At 37.0% G+C, this 21522-nt stretch overlaps 1 protein-coding gene across 1 annotated transcript in view; it reads right to left on the bottom strand.

The window, feature by feature from the left end:
- Positions 1–14941: 14941 nt before the first annotated feature.
- Positions 14942–21522, bottom strand: part of COL3A1 (collagen type III alpha 1 chain) — a 38798-nt gene continuing 32217 nt past the window's right edge. Inside the window, exons 43-51 of the mRNA XM_033230909.1 lie at positions 21372–21479; positions 20834–20887; positions 20272–20379; positions 19941–19994; positions 19748–19855; positions 18666–18963; positions 17515–17702; positions 16811–17053; positions 14942–16072 (exon numbers count right to left, since the gene is read on the bottom strand). Coding sequence (XP_033086800.1) covers positions 15926–16072; positions 16811–17053; positions 17515–17702; positions 18666–18963; positions 19748–19855; positions 19941–19994; positions 20272–20379; positions 20834–20887; positions 21372–21479 — 1308 coding nt within the window. The 3' untranslated portion in view covers positions 14942–15925. The remainder of the gene's footprint in view (positions 16073–16810; positions 17054–17514; positions 17703–18665; positions 18964–19747; positions 19856–19940; positions 19995–20271; positions 20380–20833; positions 20888–21371; positions 21480–21522) is intronic.

The raw sequence follows: 21522 nt of genomic DNA on the forward strand, positions 1-21522 counted from the left end.
ATCCTCACAAAATCTTTACTAGGCTCCTCACTCCTTACCACAATCCAGGTAAGATAGTCCCCATTAAATTTTCTTGGCACACTGTATTTCTTCTTATAAATATATTTATAGCACAAATTAGAATGTTTTATAAAGGGTGTGATTATTTGGTAGGTGTCAGTCTTTTCTATTAATTCTATTTGTTACAAAGGCACAGACCGTTTACACAGGATCCAAAAATTTTCTTAGTATTTGTGCATGTTCAACATACATTCACTGAATGATGAAACATTGTATACTATGTGTAACTGGAAAAATACATTCAGAGAGTAATCATACTTCATTTATGTACTAGTGTGAAGCATACATCGTTATTACCATTATATTATGTTACTGTTTCTATTAGTACTACTGGACAGAAACACAATTGAATAAAGGATTATTATCCAATAACAATAGCAACATACAACATATACCTAAACGTGACAAGAAATTTGCAGAACCCGATTGAAAAAATCCATAACACTTGACTGAGACATGTAAAATAAAATTAGGGCTAAACCTACCTTAACATAGGGAAGCTCAATATTTGAAAAATGTAAATTTTTCCTAAATTAATAAATATTCCCACTGAAAATCCCTATAAGATCATAAAAACTGAAAACATGACAAAACTATTCTAAAGGTCATTGGAATGAAAAATTTGCAAGAAAAGTGACAAAAAAAAATCTTCTCCAAAACAGAAATGGTGAATAAAGGTGGACCCTGGCCCAAGGAAATATTTAAAAATAATAAAAAGCTACCGGTCATAGGGAACAAAAAATATTTAGAAGTGAATCTATGTACCTATATTAGAATTAATATAGAAAAAATTAATTCCTGTTTATTCAGTAAATACTATTAAAGTAAATTTGTAACTATCATTTGAAAGCATGTTTCTTTCTTTAATTCTTATACCAAAACAGTTCCCAAATGAACTAATTCAATTTTTAAAACCTCTAAATATATTTGCATAAAAATTATTGAGTAGCTTAATAATCCTGGAATGGAGATGAAAACAAATATGTAAATAATAAAATGATGAAAGATCAGATTCTAAAATACATCTTAAATCGGTAGAAAACAAATATATAAATAATAAAATGATGAAAAATCAGATTCTAAAATACATCTTAAATCTGTATTATAACCAGGCACAATGCTGCTCACTTGTAGTTCCACCTATTCAGTAGTCTGAGGTGGGACGATCACTTGAATCCAGGAGTTCAAGGCTAGCCCTTGCAAGATAGCTCTTACCATAAAAAAAAAAAAAAACTATATTATAAAACTCTCAATAGTATGCTTCAAAGCATGTTCAAGTTGGGAACATTTATGTAATATATATTACAGAAATGGTTTAATACAGTTTCTGTAAAAACCTCCAAAATATGCATAGTCCTATACAGGTAATTTACAAAAGCCACAATATAAAAACTGATAAATGTGGAAGATATTTAATATCATTAGAAATAAAAATGCAACAGAAACAATAAGATATAGAATTCTATCAGAATTTGACAAACATTAAAATACCTGATAGTATTAAGTGTCAAAGAAGACACAGAAAAACACATATATTTTTTGTCTGTTTTTTCCCATGGAATGTGGAAAGAATAGTTAAAGTCATTTTCTCTAATTGGTTTATTCACAGTTCCCATAAATGTGAGAAGGTAGTAGGCCCAAAAGTGAGCCAGAGGTTGAGGATAGAGTAGTACACACTAGGATGTCCTCTGGGGCTGTTGATTTTACCTGATGACAAGTAAATTAAAACGTTATTTGTAAAACAAAAAACAACAAAAGATAAAAAACACTCCACAAATGTAAATAATAAGTATAGATATAAGATAGAATAGAACTTAAAAATTAACATGACAAAAACAATTTCACAATGGTGCCAGGTTATTTACACTACAGACTAAGAATCTATTGTGGGTACATGCTTTTCATGTGGATTTCATGTCAGATACTGATATTTTGCTTTGGAATGTAAAATTATTTCCCAGCACATGGTACAGGAAATCATTCCATGCTTTATATGCTGCTTATACCATTTAATGGGTAAAATGGACCAACATACCAACTAAGCTGAATAAATACATGGTGATAACTAACATTAATTAGGTATGTATATGAGAAGCATGGGACCTAGCCATCTAAGCTAGACTGGAATTTGGAGAGGAGAGGAAGCAAGGAAGAGTAGCTGGAATACACTCTTTCTTAATGAGTCTTGAAGGTTAAAGACAGTGTCTTAAGCAATGAAAGAAGGTAAGACACAAAGAACAACATAGATCAAGGCATGGAGTTCTTAAAAGTCATGGCCTTGCCTGGGGAGCCCCTGGTGGGAAGTTTCTGTAATAGATTGCATACAAGGGGTTGGTGGGAGATGAAGTTAGAGAAGCAGGAAGAGGTATCATAGAGGGACTTGTGTGTAGAAATAAAGAGATTGAAAATTATTTTGAAGGTGTTTTAAGGAAAGTATCTGTGGTTCTTAGCTGGGTGTGTAACCATACCCTCTAGAGTGCCCTTGGAAATGTGTGAGTAGGGTGTTAGTTGTTATAATAAAGACTGGGGAATATTTTAGGGATTTTGTAGATGGGCCAAGGATGTTGAAATTCTTGTATGTAGGCCAATCCCTTAGAACAAAATCTGAACCACCCAAAATACCAATACAAGTTTCACTGCAAAATATTGAAGTGTTTTGGCAAGTAAGACGTGATTTGCACGTTAAAAAGATCACCTTAGCAGCAATACTGAAGGAAGAATTTTTAATGTGAGTAAGACTGAAAAGAGAAAGATTAGTTGAACAATGTATAAGAAAAGCAGGAAAGAGCAGTTCATGTCACTGCACATGAAGAGAGATGGATTTGAGAGATATTTAAGAAAAAGCATCAGCTCAATCTGATGAAAGAGTGAGGGTGAGGAACCAAGATTTTAAGATTATTGCCAAGTTTCTGGCTTAGGAAACTGGAAGGAAGGTGCTGGCATGTACTGAGATGGGAACTAGCAAAGCGGGCAGGCTGAGGACATGTGTTCTATGTCCATGGAGCATCTAGCTGGAGACAGTCAGGGTTATACATAAAGATAGGTGAGCCATCACATCCAGTAGTTGTTTGAGATTTCAATGTGAGTGCAATCTTTCACAAAAGTGGAGACTAGTGAGCCCGAAACAGACCACTGGAGAATGCAGATGTTCAAGAGGAAAAGAGTGAAGGAGGAATATGTATTATACGAATATTACTTTTTAGTCATAGAATTCTAAACCTTGGATGTCAGAGGTAACTGTGAAGTCAGAAAAGAGAGCTTGAAGCCATGTCTAATGCTATAACACATCTCTTATTCTCATTTTCATACTTTAATGACTAATCTCAATAAAACCAACAGAATGAAATGTGAAAGAAAATGAAAATTATATTTGAAAATTGAACTGGACAAAAGCATTAGTGAGACATAATAAGGAGCTCTAGAGACAAAACTGTAAAAATTTAGCAAAATCCTATAAAAATGTGCTCATAATTCTCTGCTGGATTTTATTTTGATGCTATCAACAAAAACCTCAAATGATATTTAATTCATATTATGTGACTATCTTACAGGATAAAAAATGCCCTGAATATTGCATTTATTTTGATTTTCTTTTTCTTTTTTTAAAAAAGTTTTGTATTTTCATAGTTTATTGGGGAATAGATGGTGTTTTGTTACATGAGCAAGTTCTTTAGTGGTGATTGCTGAGATTTTGGTGTACCCATCACCCAAGCAGTATACACTGCACCCAGTTTGTAGTCTTTAATAGCTCACTCCCTTTCCACCCTTTCCCCCTGATTCCCCAAAATCCACTGTGTCATTGCTATGCCTTTGCATCCTCATAGCTTAGCTCCCGCTTATGAGTAAGAATATACAATGTTTTGGTTTTCCATTCATGAGTTACTTCACTTAGAACAATAGTCTCCAACTCATCCACATTGCTGCAAATGCCATTAATTGGTTCCTTTTTATGGCTGAGTAGTATTCCATCATATATATATGTGTATATATGTGTATATACACACATATATATGATGGAATATGTATATGTGTATACATATATACATATATACACACACATATATGGGTGGTATATATATGTGTGTGGATAAAGACATATATGGGTGGATAAAGAAACTGTTGATTGATGGGCATTTGGGTTGGTTTCACATTTTTGCAATTGCAAGTTGTGCTGCTATAAACGTGCTCACGCAAGTATTTTTTTGGTGTAATGACTTCTTTCCCTCTAGGTAGATACCAAGTAGTGGAATTGCTGAATCAAATGGTAATTCTACTTTTAGTCCTTTAAGGAATCTCCACACTGTATTCCACAGTGGTTGTACTAGTTTACATTCCCTCCAGCAGTGTAGAAGTGTTCCTGTTCACTGTGTCCATGCCAACATCTATTATTTTTTGATTTTTTGATTATGGCCTTTTTTTGCATGAGTTAGATGGTATTGCATTGTGGTCTTAATTGCATTTCTTTAATAATTAGTGATGGTGAGCATTTTTTAATATGTTTCTTGGTCATTTCTGTATCTTCTTTTGAGACAGAGTCTTGCTCTGTTGCCCAGGTTAAACAGCAGTGGTGTGATCTTGGCTCATTGCCACCTCTGGCTTCTGGGTTCAAGTAAGTCTCCTGCGTCAGCCTCCTGAGTAGCTGGGATTACAGGTGTGCACCATCAGCTAATATTTGTATTTTTAGTAGAGACGGGGTTTCACTATGTTGGCCAGGCTGACCTCACACTCCTGGCCTCAAGTGATCCTCCCGCCTTGGCCTCCCAGATGCATTTATTTGTAATCAAAGAATATGATTCACCTCATTTTAAAGAGTGCATACCAAAAGCATATGCATATAAGCAGTTATGGTTAAATGCCATTGATATAGCAGAAAATTAGTCTGCATATATGTGAAGTACAAATGTAGATTCAAGTGGTAATAAATAGAGAAATGTAGAACTATAATGGTAATGTGAACAATTTTCCCAGCAGTTGAAACTGTTACGAGATAGATCCTATAATGAAAGGCGGCTGGAGATACAGAATGATCACACTTGTTAGCCAATCTAATGAGAAAAAAAAGCAACATAAATTGAAAACATCTGTAGTCAGAATTTTAGGCCTAAAGACTCAAAGGAAGCTAAAGTACAAGCCCCTCCCAGAGACACTTGATATGTTTCCTTGCATAATGCTGTGCTTTGTTGGGTTCTCACAGCAAGTGATCACCTCTTTCAAAGCTGTGCTTTTGCTGACTCGGCTGAGGACAGTCTCCAGGTGGTTTAAATTCAAGACAAAATTTGAAAATCAGTCCCAAACCATTTTTATCAATAGCACTAATGAATCCTTCCTTCTGTTCAGTTTCCTCTCTCTCCTCATAGCCCTGAATTAATCACAACCTCAGCCCTCAAAATTGAATCCTCCTTTTTAAAAACAATTAAAAGCTACAGTATCCCCAGTCAGACCCTTGGTGATGTTTCCTCCACATCCTCCTTCTCACCACGTACACACCATGCTGTTCTTTTCCCCTTTCCTTTGGAAGTTTGGTCCCTGATGATTTCATTCTGGAGCAAGATGATTTCATCCACCATCTGCAGAAGGATAATTTCCAAATAGACTTAGCTGCCTCTGACCTAGTATTCTCCAATCAGTCACACATTTTATCATGTTCAACCACCCTTCCAAATGAATCACTGCCATGTTTAATTGCCACGTAGAAAGCTGCGAGTAAGGCTGAAGTTGTGTAAATTTCCACTCAGTCCTTATTAAATGGAAACGTCTCTTGCCTAACTTTTGATATTGTCCTTCAGCCTGACCCCATTTCCCTCCACCTGACTCCATTTCCCTCCTTAACCTAATTTTCCCAGCAAGCATGTCTACATTCTATGACTCTTTCTTCAGTCTCATCTTTGAAGAAAAGATGTTCTGATTCCCTGCTAAAATTGTTTTGTCTCATCCTCATCTTTCCTAAAATGGAGATCCAATCTGCCTCCTTCGTCCCACAATGGGTATCTCTTCATTGCCTGTAAATCTGACCATGGCTTCCTATGTTTCCCTTGATTTTGTGCTCTCCTCAAGCAACAGCCTTCCAATATTTAAACCTTTTTATGACTCTAGATTGAGAAGCAGACAAAATAAAAACTCATCACCTTGCTATTCTAAGGCCTCATGTCTAGACTGTATTTCCAGCCTCATTTCTCACACCACCACTACTTGAAACCCATGCCCTGTCTGAAACTGGGATAATTTAAATTGCCAAGTATGCCTCCTAACTCTGCACCTCTTTCCTTACAGTATTTTCTGTGATCTTCCTTTCTCTTGCTACCTGAAAAACATTATATTATTTAAAGTTGGCACCACATGTCACCTGCTTCATGTAGCCTGTCTTGAGAGCCTCCAAATGGACATGACTGTTCATTCCTTGTGCCATTCTCGTGTTATGGGATCTTTGGGGTGTCAATTTTCTGGCTGGAAACCTCTGTGGCCATGGTGCCTCGTTCAGCCTGAGTTCTTGTTCTGCATCCAGGAAGAACGAGGTACACAGACAAGTGAAGTGTGAATAAGACAAAGATGAGCTTTATTGAGTGTTACAACAGCTCAGATGAGACCCACAGTGGGTAGCTCCTCTCCACAGGCAAGTCATCTGTGGAGTGTTCAGTTGTCTGCAGAGAAGAAGCCCTGGAGAGGGTAGCTCCTCTCTGCAGATTATTCAGATGCCTCTGCAGGTCTCTGAAGTTCTCAGCAGAGAGGGTAGTTCCTCTCTGCAGTTGGTTGTCCTGTTGTCTCTCTGTCCTCTCCATCTGCCCTCTCTGGCTGAGCCCAGGGCTTTTATGGACCTCAGAGGGGAGGAAGTGCCTGCCAATTGGTCATGGGTGGCCATGGGTGACCCAGCAGAGGCACCACGAGTCCCCACTCCAGTCCATGGGACTGGCAGCCTGGCCCCTAACCTTTAGGCCCTCTCTAGCCTGAAGGTGGGGCCTTATCAGGGACCCATCAACTTCTGCCCAGGACTCTGTGTCCCGCTGTTATTCATGACCTGAGGGCTCAGCTGCAACCGGGGGTGAGATCAGAGCTGGGGCAGCAGAGGAGAGATGCCAAACAGCCAGAGCAGACACCCCCAAGCCTGCAGGGATGTGCGAGGAGGAACTTCCCGGGCCCTCAAGGATGCAGGCTACAGAGATGCCCAGGTCCTGGGCCTGAGAGAGCAGCTATAGCTGCACGTAGAAGCTCCTGCCCCCTCCAAGGGCACAGGGAGGCTTGGATCCACAGCCACAGCTTTGGTGGCTATAGCCCCACCCAGGAAGGCAGGGCTCCTGCCTGCTCCACAGAGTGGGAGGCCTGTGTCTGCAGCTGCAGTTTGAACAGCTGCAGTGGCACCTGGGGAGCTCCCGCACCAACTCAGAAGCAGGAGGGCTCCCACCAGCTCCATGGAGTGTGCAGCCCCAGCCGTGCCTCCCTGTGCCTCCCTGCTACAGCCTGCATGGTGGCTACAGCCACTGTCATCACTAGTGTCTTGTATTTATCTAATTCAAATTATTATGTTAAGTCTTATGACATGCTTGTGTCATCATACTTCTACTAAATTTCATGATCTTTTATTCTCCTTGAATCCTCTTGGGCACTTGGTTCTGAGTCTTGCATTTAATAATTGCTCAATACTGTGGCTGAATTAAAATGAATGTATTTAGGTAGCCTAGGTCCTTCACTGTGCTGTGGACACAGGATAATCATTCTTCAATTTGTTCTCTTGTTTTCTTATTAGTCCAAAGTGGTTTTCCCTTTCACCAGCATTTACTCAAATAACACTCTTTTTTATTGCACAATACATTTTATCTTTTTAAAGAAGACAGTCCTGAAAATATAATCATCATTGGCCAATTATTTTTCTCATCTACTATCTATATCTTTTTTAGTTAGCCCAGCACAATTTAGCACTTAATTGCTTGTCTTGAATGCTTTTGTGCCACTTCATATGGGTTCAACCTATCTACCCTAGACAACACACACCTAAAGAGGGAAAATCATGTGATATATTTCCCTATAGTGTTTAGAAGAGTACTGAACATATAGGATGAGCTTATAATTTGGTGATCCACATGTATGCCCTTTTCAAAGCCAAAACATTGATAACAGCTGATAGCAGCCACCTGAAAATAGTTGTTAGGTTTCACAGCAGTGTCTGTCACACAGAGTTACCCCAGTCATGAACACTGCTTTACCAAATATAACCTCCACCCCTTCCAAATTTCAGCCCACAGTCAACGACTGTCTGATTCGGAATACAAAGACCCATCCCTCTTACTGTGAATTATAGCAACTCTGAAGGGCCATCTCAGTTCCAGAGTTTCCTGTAGAGTCCTCAGAAACCTTTGTCAATTGCATGGGGTCAGCTTCCCCCTCTGTCTAAACCTACATTTCTCATTTCCTTACAGATGTATCTCCCAAGATGACTCCCCAGTAAATCTTCTGCTCGTCATTAGCTGCCTTAGAGTCTGTTTTCAGGGAACTCAACCAAAGACAGAGCTTAACTTTTGCTTCATTTCCTACTCCATTATGGGGTATCTCATTTTCAAGACAATAGAAAGTATATCATTTCTCTCACACAATCACTAAACTGGCGTGATTTCTCTCACACAATCACACATATTTCTATGTGATTTAGAAATATCATAACTCCTATTTCTAAATTTTATGGACCTCAAAGGGCAACCCGGCTTCTATTAATAAACATCATAGCAGATATGGTCCAAAAATACAAAGTAATTCAATGCATTTTAGTGAAAGCCTTCAGGAGTTTTAAAGGTAAAAGTATTTTTGAGGAAGATTAAAGCAATAAAGAGAAAAAGGATGAGCAAAATATCAGAGAAAAACTTGTTAATAAAAAATATTAGCCATAGATGATAGCCTTTTTGTTTATTGCATTGACTCAAGAGGTGATTATTTGCAAGATTTCTGAAAACCTTCAATGGGGCAGACTAGAGAATATGGAGATTTGAGGAGATCTTTCAAGTATGCCATGTTATATAGAATGTTTTCACCAATATTGTATCAAACTATCTTAATGACCTTGTCTCCTTTGTTGCTTCCTCTTCATTTCTCCAATTTGTGAATATTAAAGTATCTCAGGCTTTCATATTTTCTTCTTTCTACACTCCATTATTTCATGATCTCCTCTACTTCTTCTTCTTCTTTTTTTTTTCTGAGATGGAGTTTCATTCTTGTTGCCCAAGCTGGATGCAATCAGGCATAATTTCAGCCCACTGCAAACTCCGCCTCCTGGGTTCAAGTGATTCCCTCGCCTCAGCCGCCCGAGTAGCTGGGATTACAGGCGCATACCACTGTGGCCACTTTTTTGTACTTTTAGTAGAAGGGAGGTTTCACCATGTTGGTCAAACTGGTCTCGAAGTCCTGACCTCAGGTGATCCTCTTGCCTCGGCCTCCCAAAGTGCTGGGATTACAGGTGTAATCCACCACACCTGGCCTGATCTCTTCTGCTTCTAAGGATGTAAAAGGAATATGCTGAAACTCTTAAATTTGTTTCTCTAGCCTGGACCTCTCCTCTGATTTCCAGCAAGTCTGGTTAGAAGAGTGATAACCATCCAAAATGTAACATGCCTAGCTTCAAAGTACTGAGTTCCTCAAATTTTTTTACCTTAGTCTACCCCATCTTAGTTATAACTCTATTATTCCAGCTACTTGGACCAAAAGCCTTGGATTCATGCTTGATATCTCTCTTTCTCTTAAACCATACATCCGAATTGTCGGCAGTTCCTGTTGGCTCTGTATTCAAAATGTGTCCAGAACATGACTACTTTTCATCACTTCTATTACTGCCCAGGTAGAAACGACTGTCATCCTTGGCTTAGAATATTGCAATAGACTCATGACTGTTTTCATGGTTTCTGCTCTTAACACACAGTCATCTCAAAAGAGCAGTCACAGAAATACTCTAAAACTGCAAGCCAGATTGTGTCATCCATTATCATAGTGGCTTCTCATCTAACTGAGGCAACAGCCAATATCCTCAGTGGCCAGATAAAATTAGGGTGACCATATAATGTCATCAGATCAGGATATTTCTGAGTTCTACAATACTAAATCTTATTAGACATTGGGAACATAGGCATAAACTGTTACTTTCCCAGGCAAAGCTTACACCTATGGTCACGCTTCTTATAAGACTCCACATGATTTGTCTCTTTCTCTTTTTCTATGGCTTTCTCTTATACTCCTCCCCCAGATGCTCACTTTGTCCCAACCATATTCCCTTTGTTTTTCCTTGAACACATCCAGAACATTCCTCTCCTCATGATATTGCTCTTCTCTCTTCCTGGAATGATCTCTTTAAAAGCTTTATATTACTTGCTTCATTAAATATATTCAAAACTTTGATGAGAATTTCAATCAGTCCATAGAATATATGGGGCTTTAGTTCCACAAAACCAGAAGTCAATTTGTGAATTATTTTTAATGTAATTGATGACCAGCATTATGGAAATAGATAAGGTTGTCAAGGAGAGATAGTAGAGTGACTGACGGTACTCTAATGACTAGGTAGAGGAAGATAATGAAGATAGAGAAGGCATGGCCTAGAAAAGGGAGGAAATTCACTTAGGATAAGATACGATGTCCATACATGGTACACATTAGATGCTCAATAAACATCTTGTGACTAAGTGATTTACTAAATAAGGTAAATGTATGCCTACCTGAATTATGGTACCCGAATTAGCTATGACCACCCTGGGAGTGAGTTATCAAAATCCCAATTCAAGTTTTAGAGTGGCATTATGAACCTGTAGTAACTGGTAATAATTTATCATTACTCTTCCATAGTTCCCCCAAAGTCATGCATTTGACCTTTCCTCAGTGTACCACAAAAATGTTAACTTAGGTTTCTTTTGGAGAAAGAACATAGTAAATATTTTAGACTGTTTAGTGTCATGCCTTAGAGTATTAGCTGTAAAGCCAAAATGTTTGGGTTAAAATCTAAGCCCTCTCTCTTATTAGTTAGGGGACTTGGGACAACTTACTTAATCTCTTGTGCCTCATTTTCTTTCTTTTCTTTTTTTTTGGGGGGGGTTAAATGAAAATACTAGTACTTCATTGAAATAAAGTGGGTAATACACAAATTAATAAGTTTAAAGTGACTAGAACAATGCTTGGCCCTGTAAGTGCTTATCAGTTGTGATTCTATTGCAGGAGATTTCCTCCAAAGCACTGAACAGGATACTAGGTATATTAAACATCTTATAGTCTGGGAATTGAGGAAAGTCTTGAGGCCTGTGTGGTTGCTGATCTGAGTTCTCTTTTACCTGAACTAAATATATTTGTCATTATTGTTTATAAAAGATGTAAGTGTGACTGTCCCAGACAGCTCATCATTCTCATTATCAATCAGCCACGGACAACATTACTTCTGAATTATGCCATTATATTTTTTTCTACCATGACAGTCCTGCTATCTTGTACAATATTATTCTCACTTTGTTTCTGGTAGTCTAGAGTTGCCGTTTGTCCTCTGCAAGCTCGGATCCTGTCATCTCCATGGAATCAAGAAGCCTATTTCAGATAGATTTTTTTTCTGCTTCCATCTTTAGACCTCAGACACACAAGGAGATTTTTCAAAGGTGCTGGCATGCAGCCCACCACGTGTTTCTCAAAACCTTACTGGTCCACCTTGAGAATATACTCAGAAGGTGAGTGGTTGTGTCACATATGATAAATTCATTCCAATATTTCTATCTTCTTAAGTTGTTGAATTACATTCTCCACCTGTCAGAAAGTTTGTAATGTCTCAAATTCATTCAGTTTGGGCAACCTCTGAGGCCTGAGTTCAGTGCAACCATGTTAATAATTACAATGGTCCCATAACTCTTTGTTACATTGATGTATTGATACATTTTGTCCAAATTTCACAGTTCTTTTTTGTCTAGTATCTCAAAACTCACTCCTACACACATTTCTCAGATTTTAAACAAAATAAATTAATTAAATCCTTCCATTCTTTTTACGTGTAAACCTCTTCTTGAGATTGATCTTTAAATTGCTACCCCTAGAGGCATTCCGGGATCTGATTTTAGTTACAAATCTGGAGACAATAAGCAGTGGTCAGAATGAGGTCTGAAAAGAACTGGCTTTTTTCTTGTAGTCATCTGGCATTTTAAGAATGGGGGAACAATTACCAGGCAAGGAATGCAGATGTCTAAAGAAACTTAATGTGAAACTGGAATGTTTAAAGATAATTCTTCCATAAACCCCTTTTAAATTTCCAGGGTTTTGCTATTTCCCAAATGTAGAGAATCAAATAGAGAACTGGAAAATCCATTTAGATTTATGTTGAAATCTGGTGATCTGCACAATGAAGATTTGTATTTGGTTTATATTATCTCAAACCTTTGGCAAAAATATGAGTTTTTTTTATTTTCTTTTCCAGAAAGATAGTATGCTTTTATTTTAGCATAGTCAGGGAAAGGGCATAGATTTTCTTCTGTGTCTTAAATCAAGAAGTTAGGGATTTGAACTTGTCATTCTCTTTCTGTTCATCACCATTCAAAGCAGCCACATTCACATGCAGTCCTGCAATTTCTCATGAAATTCAAACATACTGTTGTGTAGTAGAGGCCATTTCTCTCCTTAAGCCTTGTCTTTAGAGTGCAAATCACTCCATGTAATCATAAATGATTAATCCTATTTCCATGGACTTTCAAATTCTCATGCCTGGATACAAGCTGGGTTTTCTATTTTTACCCCTAGCTAGTACAAACATTTGATCTCAGAGTCTTTCCATTTGCTTGCATTTTTGTTTCCTGTCAGCCCTGCTGTTACCAATTGCTGGCCTAGTCAGGCTTCTTAGTTGTAAACAATCTAAACCAACTTTAGCTGACTGAAGTAAAAATGTAATTTATGGATTTTTATCTGAAATTCAGAGGAATTCAGAGAAAGCGATACAATCCAGGTGCATCAAATCAACAAAAATGAAGTGAATGCTGACATTCAGAGCCATCTTCAAAATCATACCCTAAAAGCAACCTGGCAAAGCCATCATAAAGGACACTGGATGCCATTTCTGGCACTGTTGGTCTTGCTTCTTTTGATATCTGGCAGTTGCTGCCCCAACTGGAGCTGTGATCACCACCAAACTGGATTTTTAATTCTTTTTACTTCTTTACATCACTCTTGTTGGTAGGTGGAATAATGCTCCCTCAAATGTGTTCATACCCTAATTCCCAGAACCAGTAAATATATGACCTTTTTTGACAAGGCAAGGAGCAATTAAGGTTGCAGCAGGCATTAAGGTTGCTTACCAACTGACCTTGAAATGGGGAGAGTGTCTTGGATTATCCAACTGGGCCCAATGCAGAAATTTTGTTCCTTATAAGTGAAATAGGAAGACAGAAGAGTCAATGTCAGAATGAGACAACATGAGAAAGACTTGACCAAATATTTCTGGCTTTGATGTTGGAAGTGGCTCGTGAACCAAGGAAGCTGGGCAGCCTCTAGAAGCTGGAAAAAGGAACACACAGTTTCTCCCTAGTGTCTCTAGAAAGGAAGACAACCTTGTTTGACACTTGGATTTTAGTCCAGCAAGACTCAGTTTAGACTTTTGATGTTCAGAAATGTAAGACAACAAATCTGTGTGGTTTTAAGTCACTAAATTTATGGTAACTTGCTACAGCAATAATATGAAATGAACACAACTATCCCCAGATTGAAACCTTCAGGTGTGTGTCTCTAATTTGACAAGCTCAGGTCACATGGCCACTTGCCTACACCCTAACTCAAGAGAGGTTAGAAAAGCAACTGTCTATGGCCTCTAACCTCAACCAAGACTCATTTAACTGTAACTTCCCCGCAGTAAGATAAGGCTTTAGAGGCTTGGTAGCAAATAAATAACCAAATAGGCGAACAAGTAATTTTAACTGTAGTGTGTTCATTAAACTGAGTATTGGGATCAATAACACACAATAAGTTAGAACTATATATAATGTACTCTCCATGATATATTAAGTTACAAATGCAGGAGGCAGAACATTGTGTTCCAGATATCTTTCTTGGTCTAAAATAAAATTCCAAGTATCTAGTTTATTAATTCATACTATTGATTTGAGTTCTCTCTCTCTCTCTCTCTATATATATATGTTATATATAGTGTGTGTGTATACATATATGTATGTGTGTGTATATATGTAGAGAGACAGAGATACATATACATATATAGGCAGTACCTCAGGTTCTCATCATTTCTTGTGGTGAGAACACTTACTCTCTTAGCAATTTTCAAAACTATAAAGCATTGTTATATTATCGAATATAATATTCAATATTCAAGTGTGATCACCATGTTTTACAATAGATCTCTTGAGCTTATTACTTTTATCTTACAGTAATTATGTATCCATAGATTAAAATCTCCCAAACCCACCCCACCTTCAGCCCTTGGTAACCACCATTCTATTCTACATCAATGAATTCAACTCTTTTAGATTCCACATAGAGGTGAGATCGCGTGGTACTTGTCAAGTTTTCTTAATATCAATGTGTTTCACCAGACCCATATTACAATTACTTTCTGATCAACTATCAAACATCTTCCTCCCTTATAATTCCACTTTGGGGACACCTTGATTTAATATGTTACCATTTCCAGGGACTGATCCTTTCAGACAGAATGCCCTCAGCATTCAGTATGATCCACGGGGGTTCCAGTAAATATGACCTAAATATCAGCAGGATTCCTCACTGAGCATATCTCTATTCTGAACATATGTTATTTTATATTCTTAAAAGTTATCGCATTATTAATCTATAGAGTTAGAATTAAATCTACTTTTTCAAGATTACTGGAGTTCCTTAGTGTAGACATGCATTTTTTAAATCTTTGAAAAGTGACAAAAAAACAAGAGAATTTTAATATGATATTTTATTACGGGTGTCTGTAAGGAAAAATAAAAAGATCAACAACCACATACAAGCTTACAAATTTCAACACATCCTCTATGCTAGTGTGACAAAAGCAGCCCCATAATTTGGTTTTTATTGTTGACCTTTACAGGATGAAGGGGAGAATCCTCCGTGGCATGCCAATTAAACTTTCTGACAGGAGACATGTACAGATTTTGTGCATTTATGCTCTGAATGCAAGTCAACAATTCTGATCTAGAGTTTAAAAGTGAAAGTACATTAGCACCATAACATGCGTCTTTAAAACCTTCCCAAATATTAGTAATCTTGACCAGCAATGACAAGAAAAAAGAGAAGCACCTTTAAAAGCAGTTGATATCCAAGATTAAAATAATTGTGGCTTTAAAAATATTTCTTTAAATTCTTGCACTACACTCTTCTTTTTAAACCAATCTTCCAGGAGATTAATCCATGAAATTTATAAGTTTTATCAACTTATAAAATTTTTTTCGTCTTCTGGGACTCATAGAATACAATCTGTGTTTCTGATCAGTTGAGGTAGTTAAAATAGGGAGGGCTTTTCTAATTTCATATTTGACCATTTCAGAAAGAAAGGTTATCTTTTACTGGTGAGCATAGTCATTGCTCTGCAGATGGGCTAGGATTCAAAGAATATAACACAGTGTTGTTATCGTTAAGAGTGTTGAAGTTTATTTATTATAGCACCATTGAGACATTTTGAAATTGGAATTGGTAAAAAAATAAAACAAAAAGCATTTGAATTGTATTTGGTGAAACAGCAAAAAAAAAAAAAAAAAAAAAAAAGGAAGTATCAGTTTTCTTTGTCAAATTATACTCTTTCCAAACATTTTGGAAATAAATAACTGGAATTTTGTTGGTCACTTGTACTGGTTGACAAGATTAGAACAAGAGAAACACGTATGGAGTTAGATTTTTTTTGTTGGGATTTCAGATAGAGTTTGGTTTATAAAAAGCAAACAGGGCCAACGTCCACACCAAATTCTTGATCAGGACCACCAACGTCATAAGGTGCAATATCTACAAAAGGTAGTCTCACAGCCTTGCGTGTTCGATATTCAAAGACGGTTTTGCTCCATTCCCCAGTGTGTTTCTGTAAAAAAGGACAGAATGCAAGTGATCATGACATTACAATTACTTAAACAACTCTGACTGATCAAGTTAAAAAACACCTTTTTACTCTAAAGGAGCTTTCATTGTGCCATGCTATTCATATATATGAGACCTGCTCCACTTCAAAGCTGTAATCTTCTTAGTTGATAAACAATATTCTTAAACAAATGCTTCGTAGGGATTCTTAGTAAATGCAGCAAGGCAATTGCTATAGACCAGTGCATCTTCAGGAGGCCTGGTTCCGGCCATTGTTAACAGGTTTATAATTGGTTTATTAAAAAGAGGATAGGTCTCTCACAGTGAAATTTGCCAATATTAGAAGTGAGTTTTCCCTTTGTTCACAAATAACAATAACAAAGGAGAGATTTGAAGTTAACCTTAAAAATTTTTAAAAGCAGATATTTCAGATTGAGTTAATGTGACAGGTATTATTCAAAACATACAGACTATCCCAATTATCTGATAAAGTTTGCATTATGGATTTAAAATTTAAATGCTTTTATTTCAACTGGTTTTCATCTGGAGGCTAAGATCCATTCACTTTTTGTTGCATTTAACACTCCCTGCAATGAATCAGTAGATGCAATGTATGTAATTCATATCAAATGCTATCTTTATTTCATCCTATTAATTTTATTTCTTTTAGTCAAAATAATTTGCATGATTAAACTAAAATGCTGACTGCATTATGGCTTATATTGAGAAAAATGTTTCTTACCGTGCAACCGTCCTCCAGAACTGTGTAGGTGAATTTGCTATTTCCTTCAGCCTTGAATTCACCTTCATTTGACCCCATCAGCTTCAGGGCCTTCTTTACATTTCCACTGGCCTGATCCATGTACGCAATGCTATTTTTGCAGTGATACGTGATGTTCTGGGAAGCTCGGCTGGAGAGAAGTCGAAGGAATGCCAGCTGCACATCAAGGACATCTTCAGGAAGTTCAGGATTGCCATAGCTAAACTGTAATAGGGAACAAATAAAACGGATCAAACATTTTAGTTGCAACTGCATGCAAGGGATTCATGTAGTATGTGTATGCATATTGTAATATGGGCTGTTTATGTATTTTATGTACAAATATTTTATGTGGGAACATATTTTTATTGCATGACAGAGTAAAAAAGGTCTTAAGATGTGAAAGAAAGGTATCTGCATACAAAAATAATTTAATCTAACTGAGCTTTTATTGAGAATAAAGTTATAAAAGTATAGTCACCTGGATACATAAAATCATTTGAGCTCTTCTGGTTATTAATTATTAGGTTGGTGCAAACATAATTGCGTGTTTTGCCATCACTTTCAATGGCAAAAACTGCAATTATGTTTGTACCAACCTAATATGTTTGCTTGTGATGAACATATAAGAAGAATACAAAGGATATAGGGATGACTTATTTAAAAAAAGGTATATCCTTTCTTACCTGAAAACCACCATCCATGGACTCTCCAAACCAAACGTGTTTCTTCTCAGCACCAGAATCTGTCCACCAGTGTTTCCGTGGAACATTCAAAGGACTGGCACTTATGCATGTTTCCCCAGTTTCCATATTACAGAATACCTTGATAGCATCCAATTTGCATCCTTGGTTAGGGTCAACCCAATATTCTCCTGAATAGTCACAAAAAAGAAGAATGGGAATTGGTTATAAAATCCAGTAATAAAGTGATTTTGTTTGTTTACCTGTAAAGGCATTCATAATGTTGACTGCTAACGTGACTGCATTTTATGTACAGAATGATAGAGAAACTTTTGGATTGAAATTGCTGAGGTAAAAGAGTTAGCTATGACTATAGAAAGCACTGAAATAAAATGCAACATCTTGGTTTCTAATCTGGATGATACACTAAGCTAAGACCTTTTGATGGCTGTATAATATTTGAAAAGTCTCTCCTTTTTTTAAAAAAAGATGATTATTATATGTAATCTTGCTTAATAATAGAAGCTGGTTGTCTAACCCAGATTTATTCCAGTAGTTCTAAAGCTGACGTCTCTATGATTGATGCTTGTCTCCTATTTTAAGTAATTTCTAGAAATGTCTCCTAGCAAAGGCAGTGTTCCATGTCAAGATATTTGAAAAGTTGAAATAATTTGGCTTTTCAGAAATATTTAACCCAATATATGCAAAACCTTAAACTATTATAATATTCTATTTAATTTTATATAGTATTCTGAAATTTGTCATGTGTTTAATTTGAAAATTTTAATAATTAGATTCATTGCAATAAGTAAATAGTATAATAATCAGATTATAATTGTCTACATCAAATTATGTATATTTAATCCCGAGAAAAAAGACATATATTACTTTATACTCAAAAAACTTATGATTTATACTACAACTTCTATAAAACTGTCTTTATATTTTTCTATATTTGGCATGTCCTGAAGTTACATTATATTTTACATCTGCAAAGTTTACTCTTTTATATGAAGCAGTTTCAATTCAGTTAACTTTCTTGGAGTACTATTTCAGCTTTCCATTGAAAGTGGATGTTTTTTCGTTCTCATTCTAATCTAAACAACTTTCTCTGTAATCCTGTTGCCATGAAGATGAAAGACTCCCAAACATACCACTCTTGAGTTCAGGATGGCAGAATTTCAGGTCTCTGCAGTTTCTAGCAGGGTTTTTACGAGAACCATCAGGACTAATGAGGCTTTCTATTTGACCGTTAACAGACTTGAGTGAAGTCATAATCTCATCGGTGTTGATTTTGAAATCCATTGGTTCATCTCCATAATATGGGGCAAAACCGCCAGCTTTTTCACCTCCGACCCCAGCAATGGCAGCGGCTCCAACACCACCACAGCAAGGACCAGGGGCACCAGGAGGTCCAGGGGGGCCTGGTTGCCCTGGGTGGCCTGGGGAGCCCTAGAATGAGTAAAACATGGATCATTGAGGTATGCATGTTTGGGTGCCACTCTAAGAATACATTGCCAGTTCAAGAAAATGTCTTAAAAATAATTCATTCATTGTGTCGTCATAATTATTTTACTAAAGATTTATTTGGGTGCTTTTAGGGTCATGTGATCACCGATGTATAATAACTGCAATTCATTATCAAGAAAGGCATTGCTCCACTATGTAAGAATCAGTAGTGTCAGAGCACACGTTTTCTCTATCATTCTTCCTTCTGGATGAATGATGTAAGCAAACGCCTATGAGCTACAATTCTAATATTGACATGACAGAGGGGAGTGTAATTTGTTGGGATAATAGTTTTTATTTCATTTACCCCAAAGGCATGGAATACAAAGTATTAGGAATGATAGTATCATTAACAAAATAGTAACCATGGAAGCTGTTTGAGAAATAAAATGCACTGCATAAACGCTGATAATTATGAATGTTGTAATTCCGAGATCTCTAGTGTGATAGCAATGCAGACAGGGCTTGTTTGGTTAATTGGGCAGATGTCATTATTCTGATACCATGGATACCTGATCACATTTTTAAAAAGATATTTTTCTCCTGTTATAGTATGGTAGAAACATTTTTAATGTGATGGAGAATGTCTTAAAGTCATGGTTCATTTTCTAAATTGAGTGGTTGTATTGCATCTCACTCACTATTTCAATTTAAAGATAATGCAGTGGTTCTGAAAACTGGAAGATTATAGAAAATTAAATGCACATACATATAAGTGATGTCTTACCTCAGATCCTCTTTCACCTCTGTTACCTCGAGGCCCTGGTGGTCCAATGGGACCTGGATGTCCACTGGTTCCATCTTTGCCAGGAGGTCCACTGGGTCCAACAGGTCCCTAAGAAAGTATCATGACATCACAATGCCAGAATATCTTTCTGAAGTGCAGACATGTGAAACTAATATCTTTCTGCGCTACTTACTCTGGGGCCTGCAGGTCCTGGACTACCGATTGCACCCTGCTGACCAGCAGGGCCCTGGAAGGAAAGAAGTGTGCATATGAGTGAAGGCCTTAAAAAGCACTGGGAAATTGTACATTTAAGATCAGATCAAGAAATATGGGGATCATGATGAAATATTTTTTTCTTTCTTTAATCTTCCCATTGTTTCATACTGATTGTTGTTTCAAATTAGCTCTCAAATCCATTTCTCATCTCTTCTAGTACATATTTTTAGAGATGGAAAGCTTTCTTCTCTTAATCTATAAAATTTGTATACATTGGAGGGATTTTCCAACAGAATGAATGCACTTACTGGAGAACCTGGGGCACCTGGATTACCAGGGAATCCTCGATGTCCTTTAATGCCATTAGCTCCACGTTCACCTGTTTCACCTTTGTCACCACGTGGGCCTTGAGGACCCTTTAAAAACATATTTTGAATTGAAGTCATATACACACATACATATTGGAAAAATAAAAATAGAATTTATAATAATTAAGTCTATTTTATGGCTTTCTATCAGCTAAAAAATCCCCCATCAACAGACACTTCAGATATGAAATAGGATTGCTTTTGTGGTTGTTTTAATTTTGGACTGATAATGGCATAGATCCCTAACAACTGGTGTTTCTGTCATTGGCTCCAAAGAACTTTTAGATCCTGAACTGCTTTCCATATCATCATCATTAAAGGAAAGTTTATATTTGTTCTATCTATCATCTATCTGTCTATCTAGCTAGCTAGCTATATCTACCGATAGAACAAATACATGTTTTTTTCCTGAACATGCTGGAAAATAAAATATTTCCTACACTGTAGAATGAGTTAAATAAAAGAACCAAACAAAATAAAACAAAAAAATGAGAAAACTTACAGGAGCACCTCGGGAGCCAGCAGGACCGGGAGCACCAGCAGGGCCGGCAGGGCCCTAAGATGAAAACATTCAATGGAGCAAACATACACGGAATTAGTTTTATGTGTTGACACAATTTTGTTTTCAAAAGTAAATAATTTCATTATAATAGAATTATAGTATGCATGCAATTATTGGAAGTTAATATTGTTTTTGCCTTCAAAGTGCTAAAGCCCTGTTTACAGCTTTATCAGGGGATCTAAACAGAAAAGCTGGGTAAGAGCCCTGTTAATTCGGCCTTGCATTTACCCAGCAAATAGATAGCTGGTGTGATTAATACGATTTCGGGTTTCAGTAATGAATTCTTTATTGACTACTGCCAGGTACTTCTGGTATTTCTTCACTAACACATTTGTCTAAGGAACAACTAGCATTAAAACTGTAAAAGAAATGATAGAGGATATTTTGGTTGGCAGATCTGACATTCTGTCTTCCGCCTACAAATGTCTTTATTGAAGGAAACGGACAAACAAGAGAGATGCTGCTTCTGGGAACTCACACTTTCTCCTCTGTCACCACTCTTTCCAGCTGGACCGACAGGACCAGGTGGGCCTGGATGACCAGGAGCGCCAGGGGCACCAGGAGAGCCGTTTTCACCACGATCACCCTGTGAACAAATTCACAGGTCCAAAATAAACATGATGATCACT

The sequence above is a fragment of the Trachypithecus francoisi genome, unplaced genomic scaffold (assembly GCF_009764315.1).
Source record: "Trachypithecus francoisi isolate TF-2019V2 unplaced genomic scaffold, Tfra_2.0 Lachesis_group13, whole genome shotgun sequence".
NCBI classification, from domain to species: Eukaryota; Metazoa; Chordata; class Mammalia; order Primates; family Cercopithecidae; genus Trachypithecus; species Trachypithecus francoisi.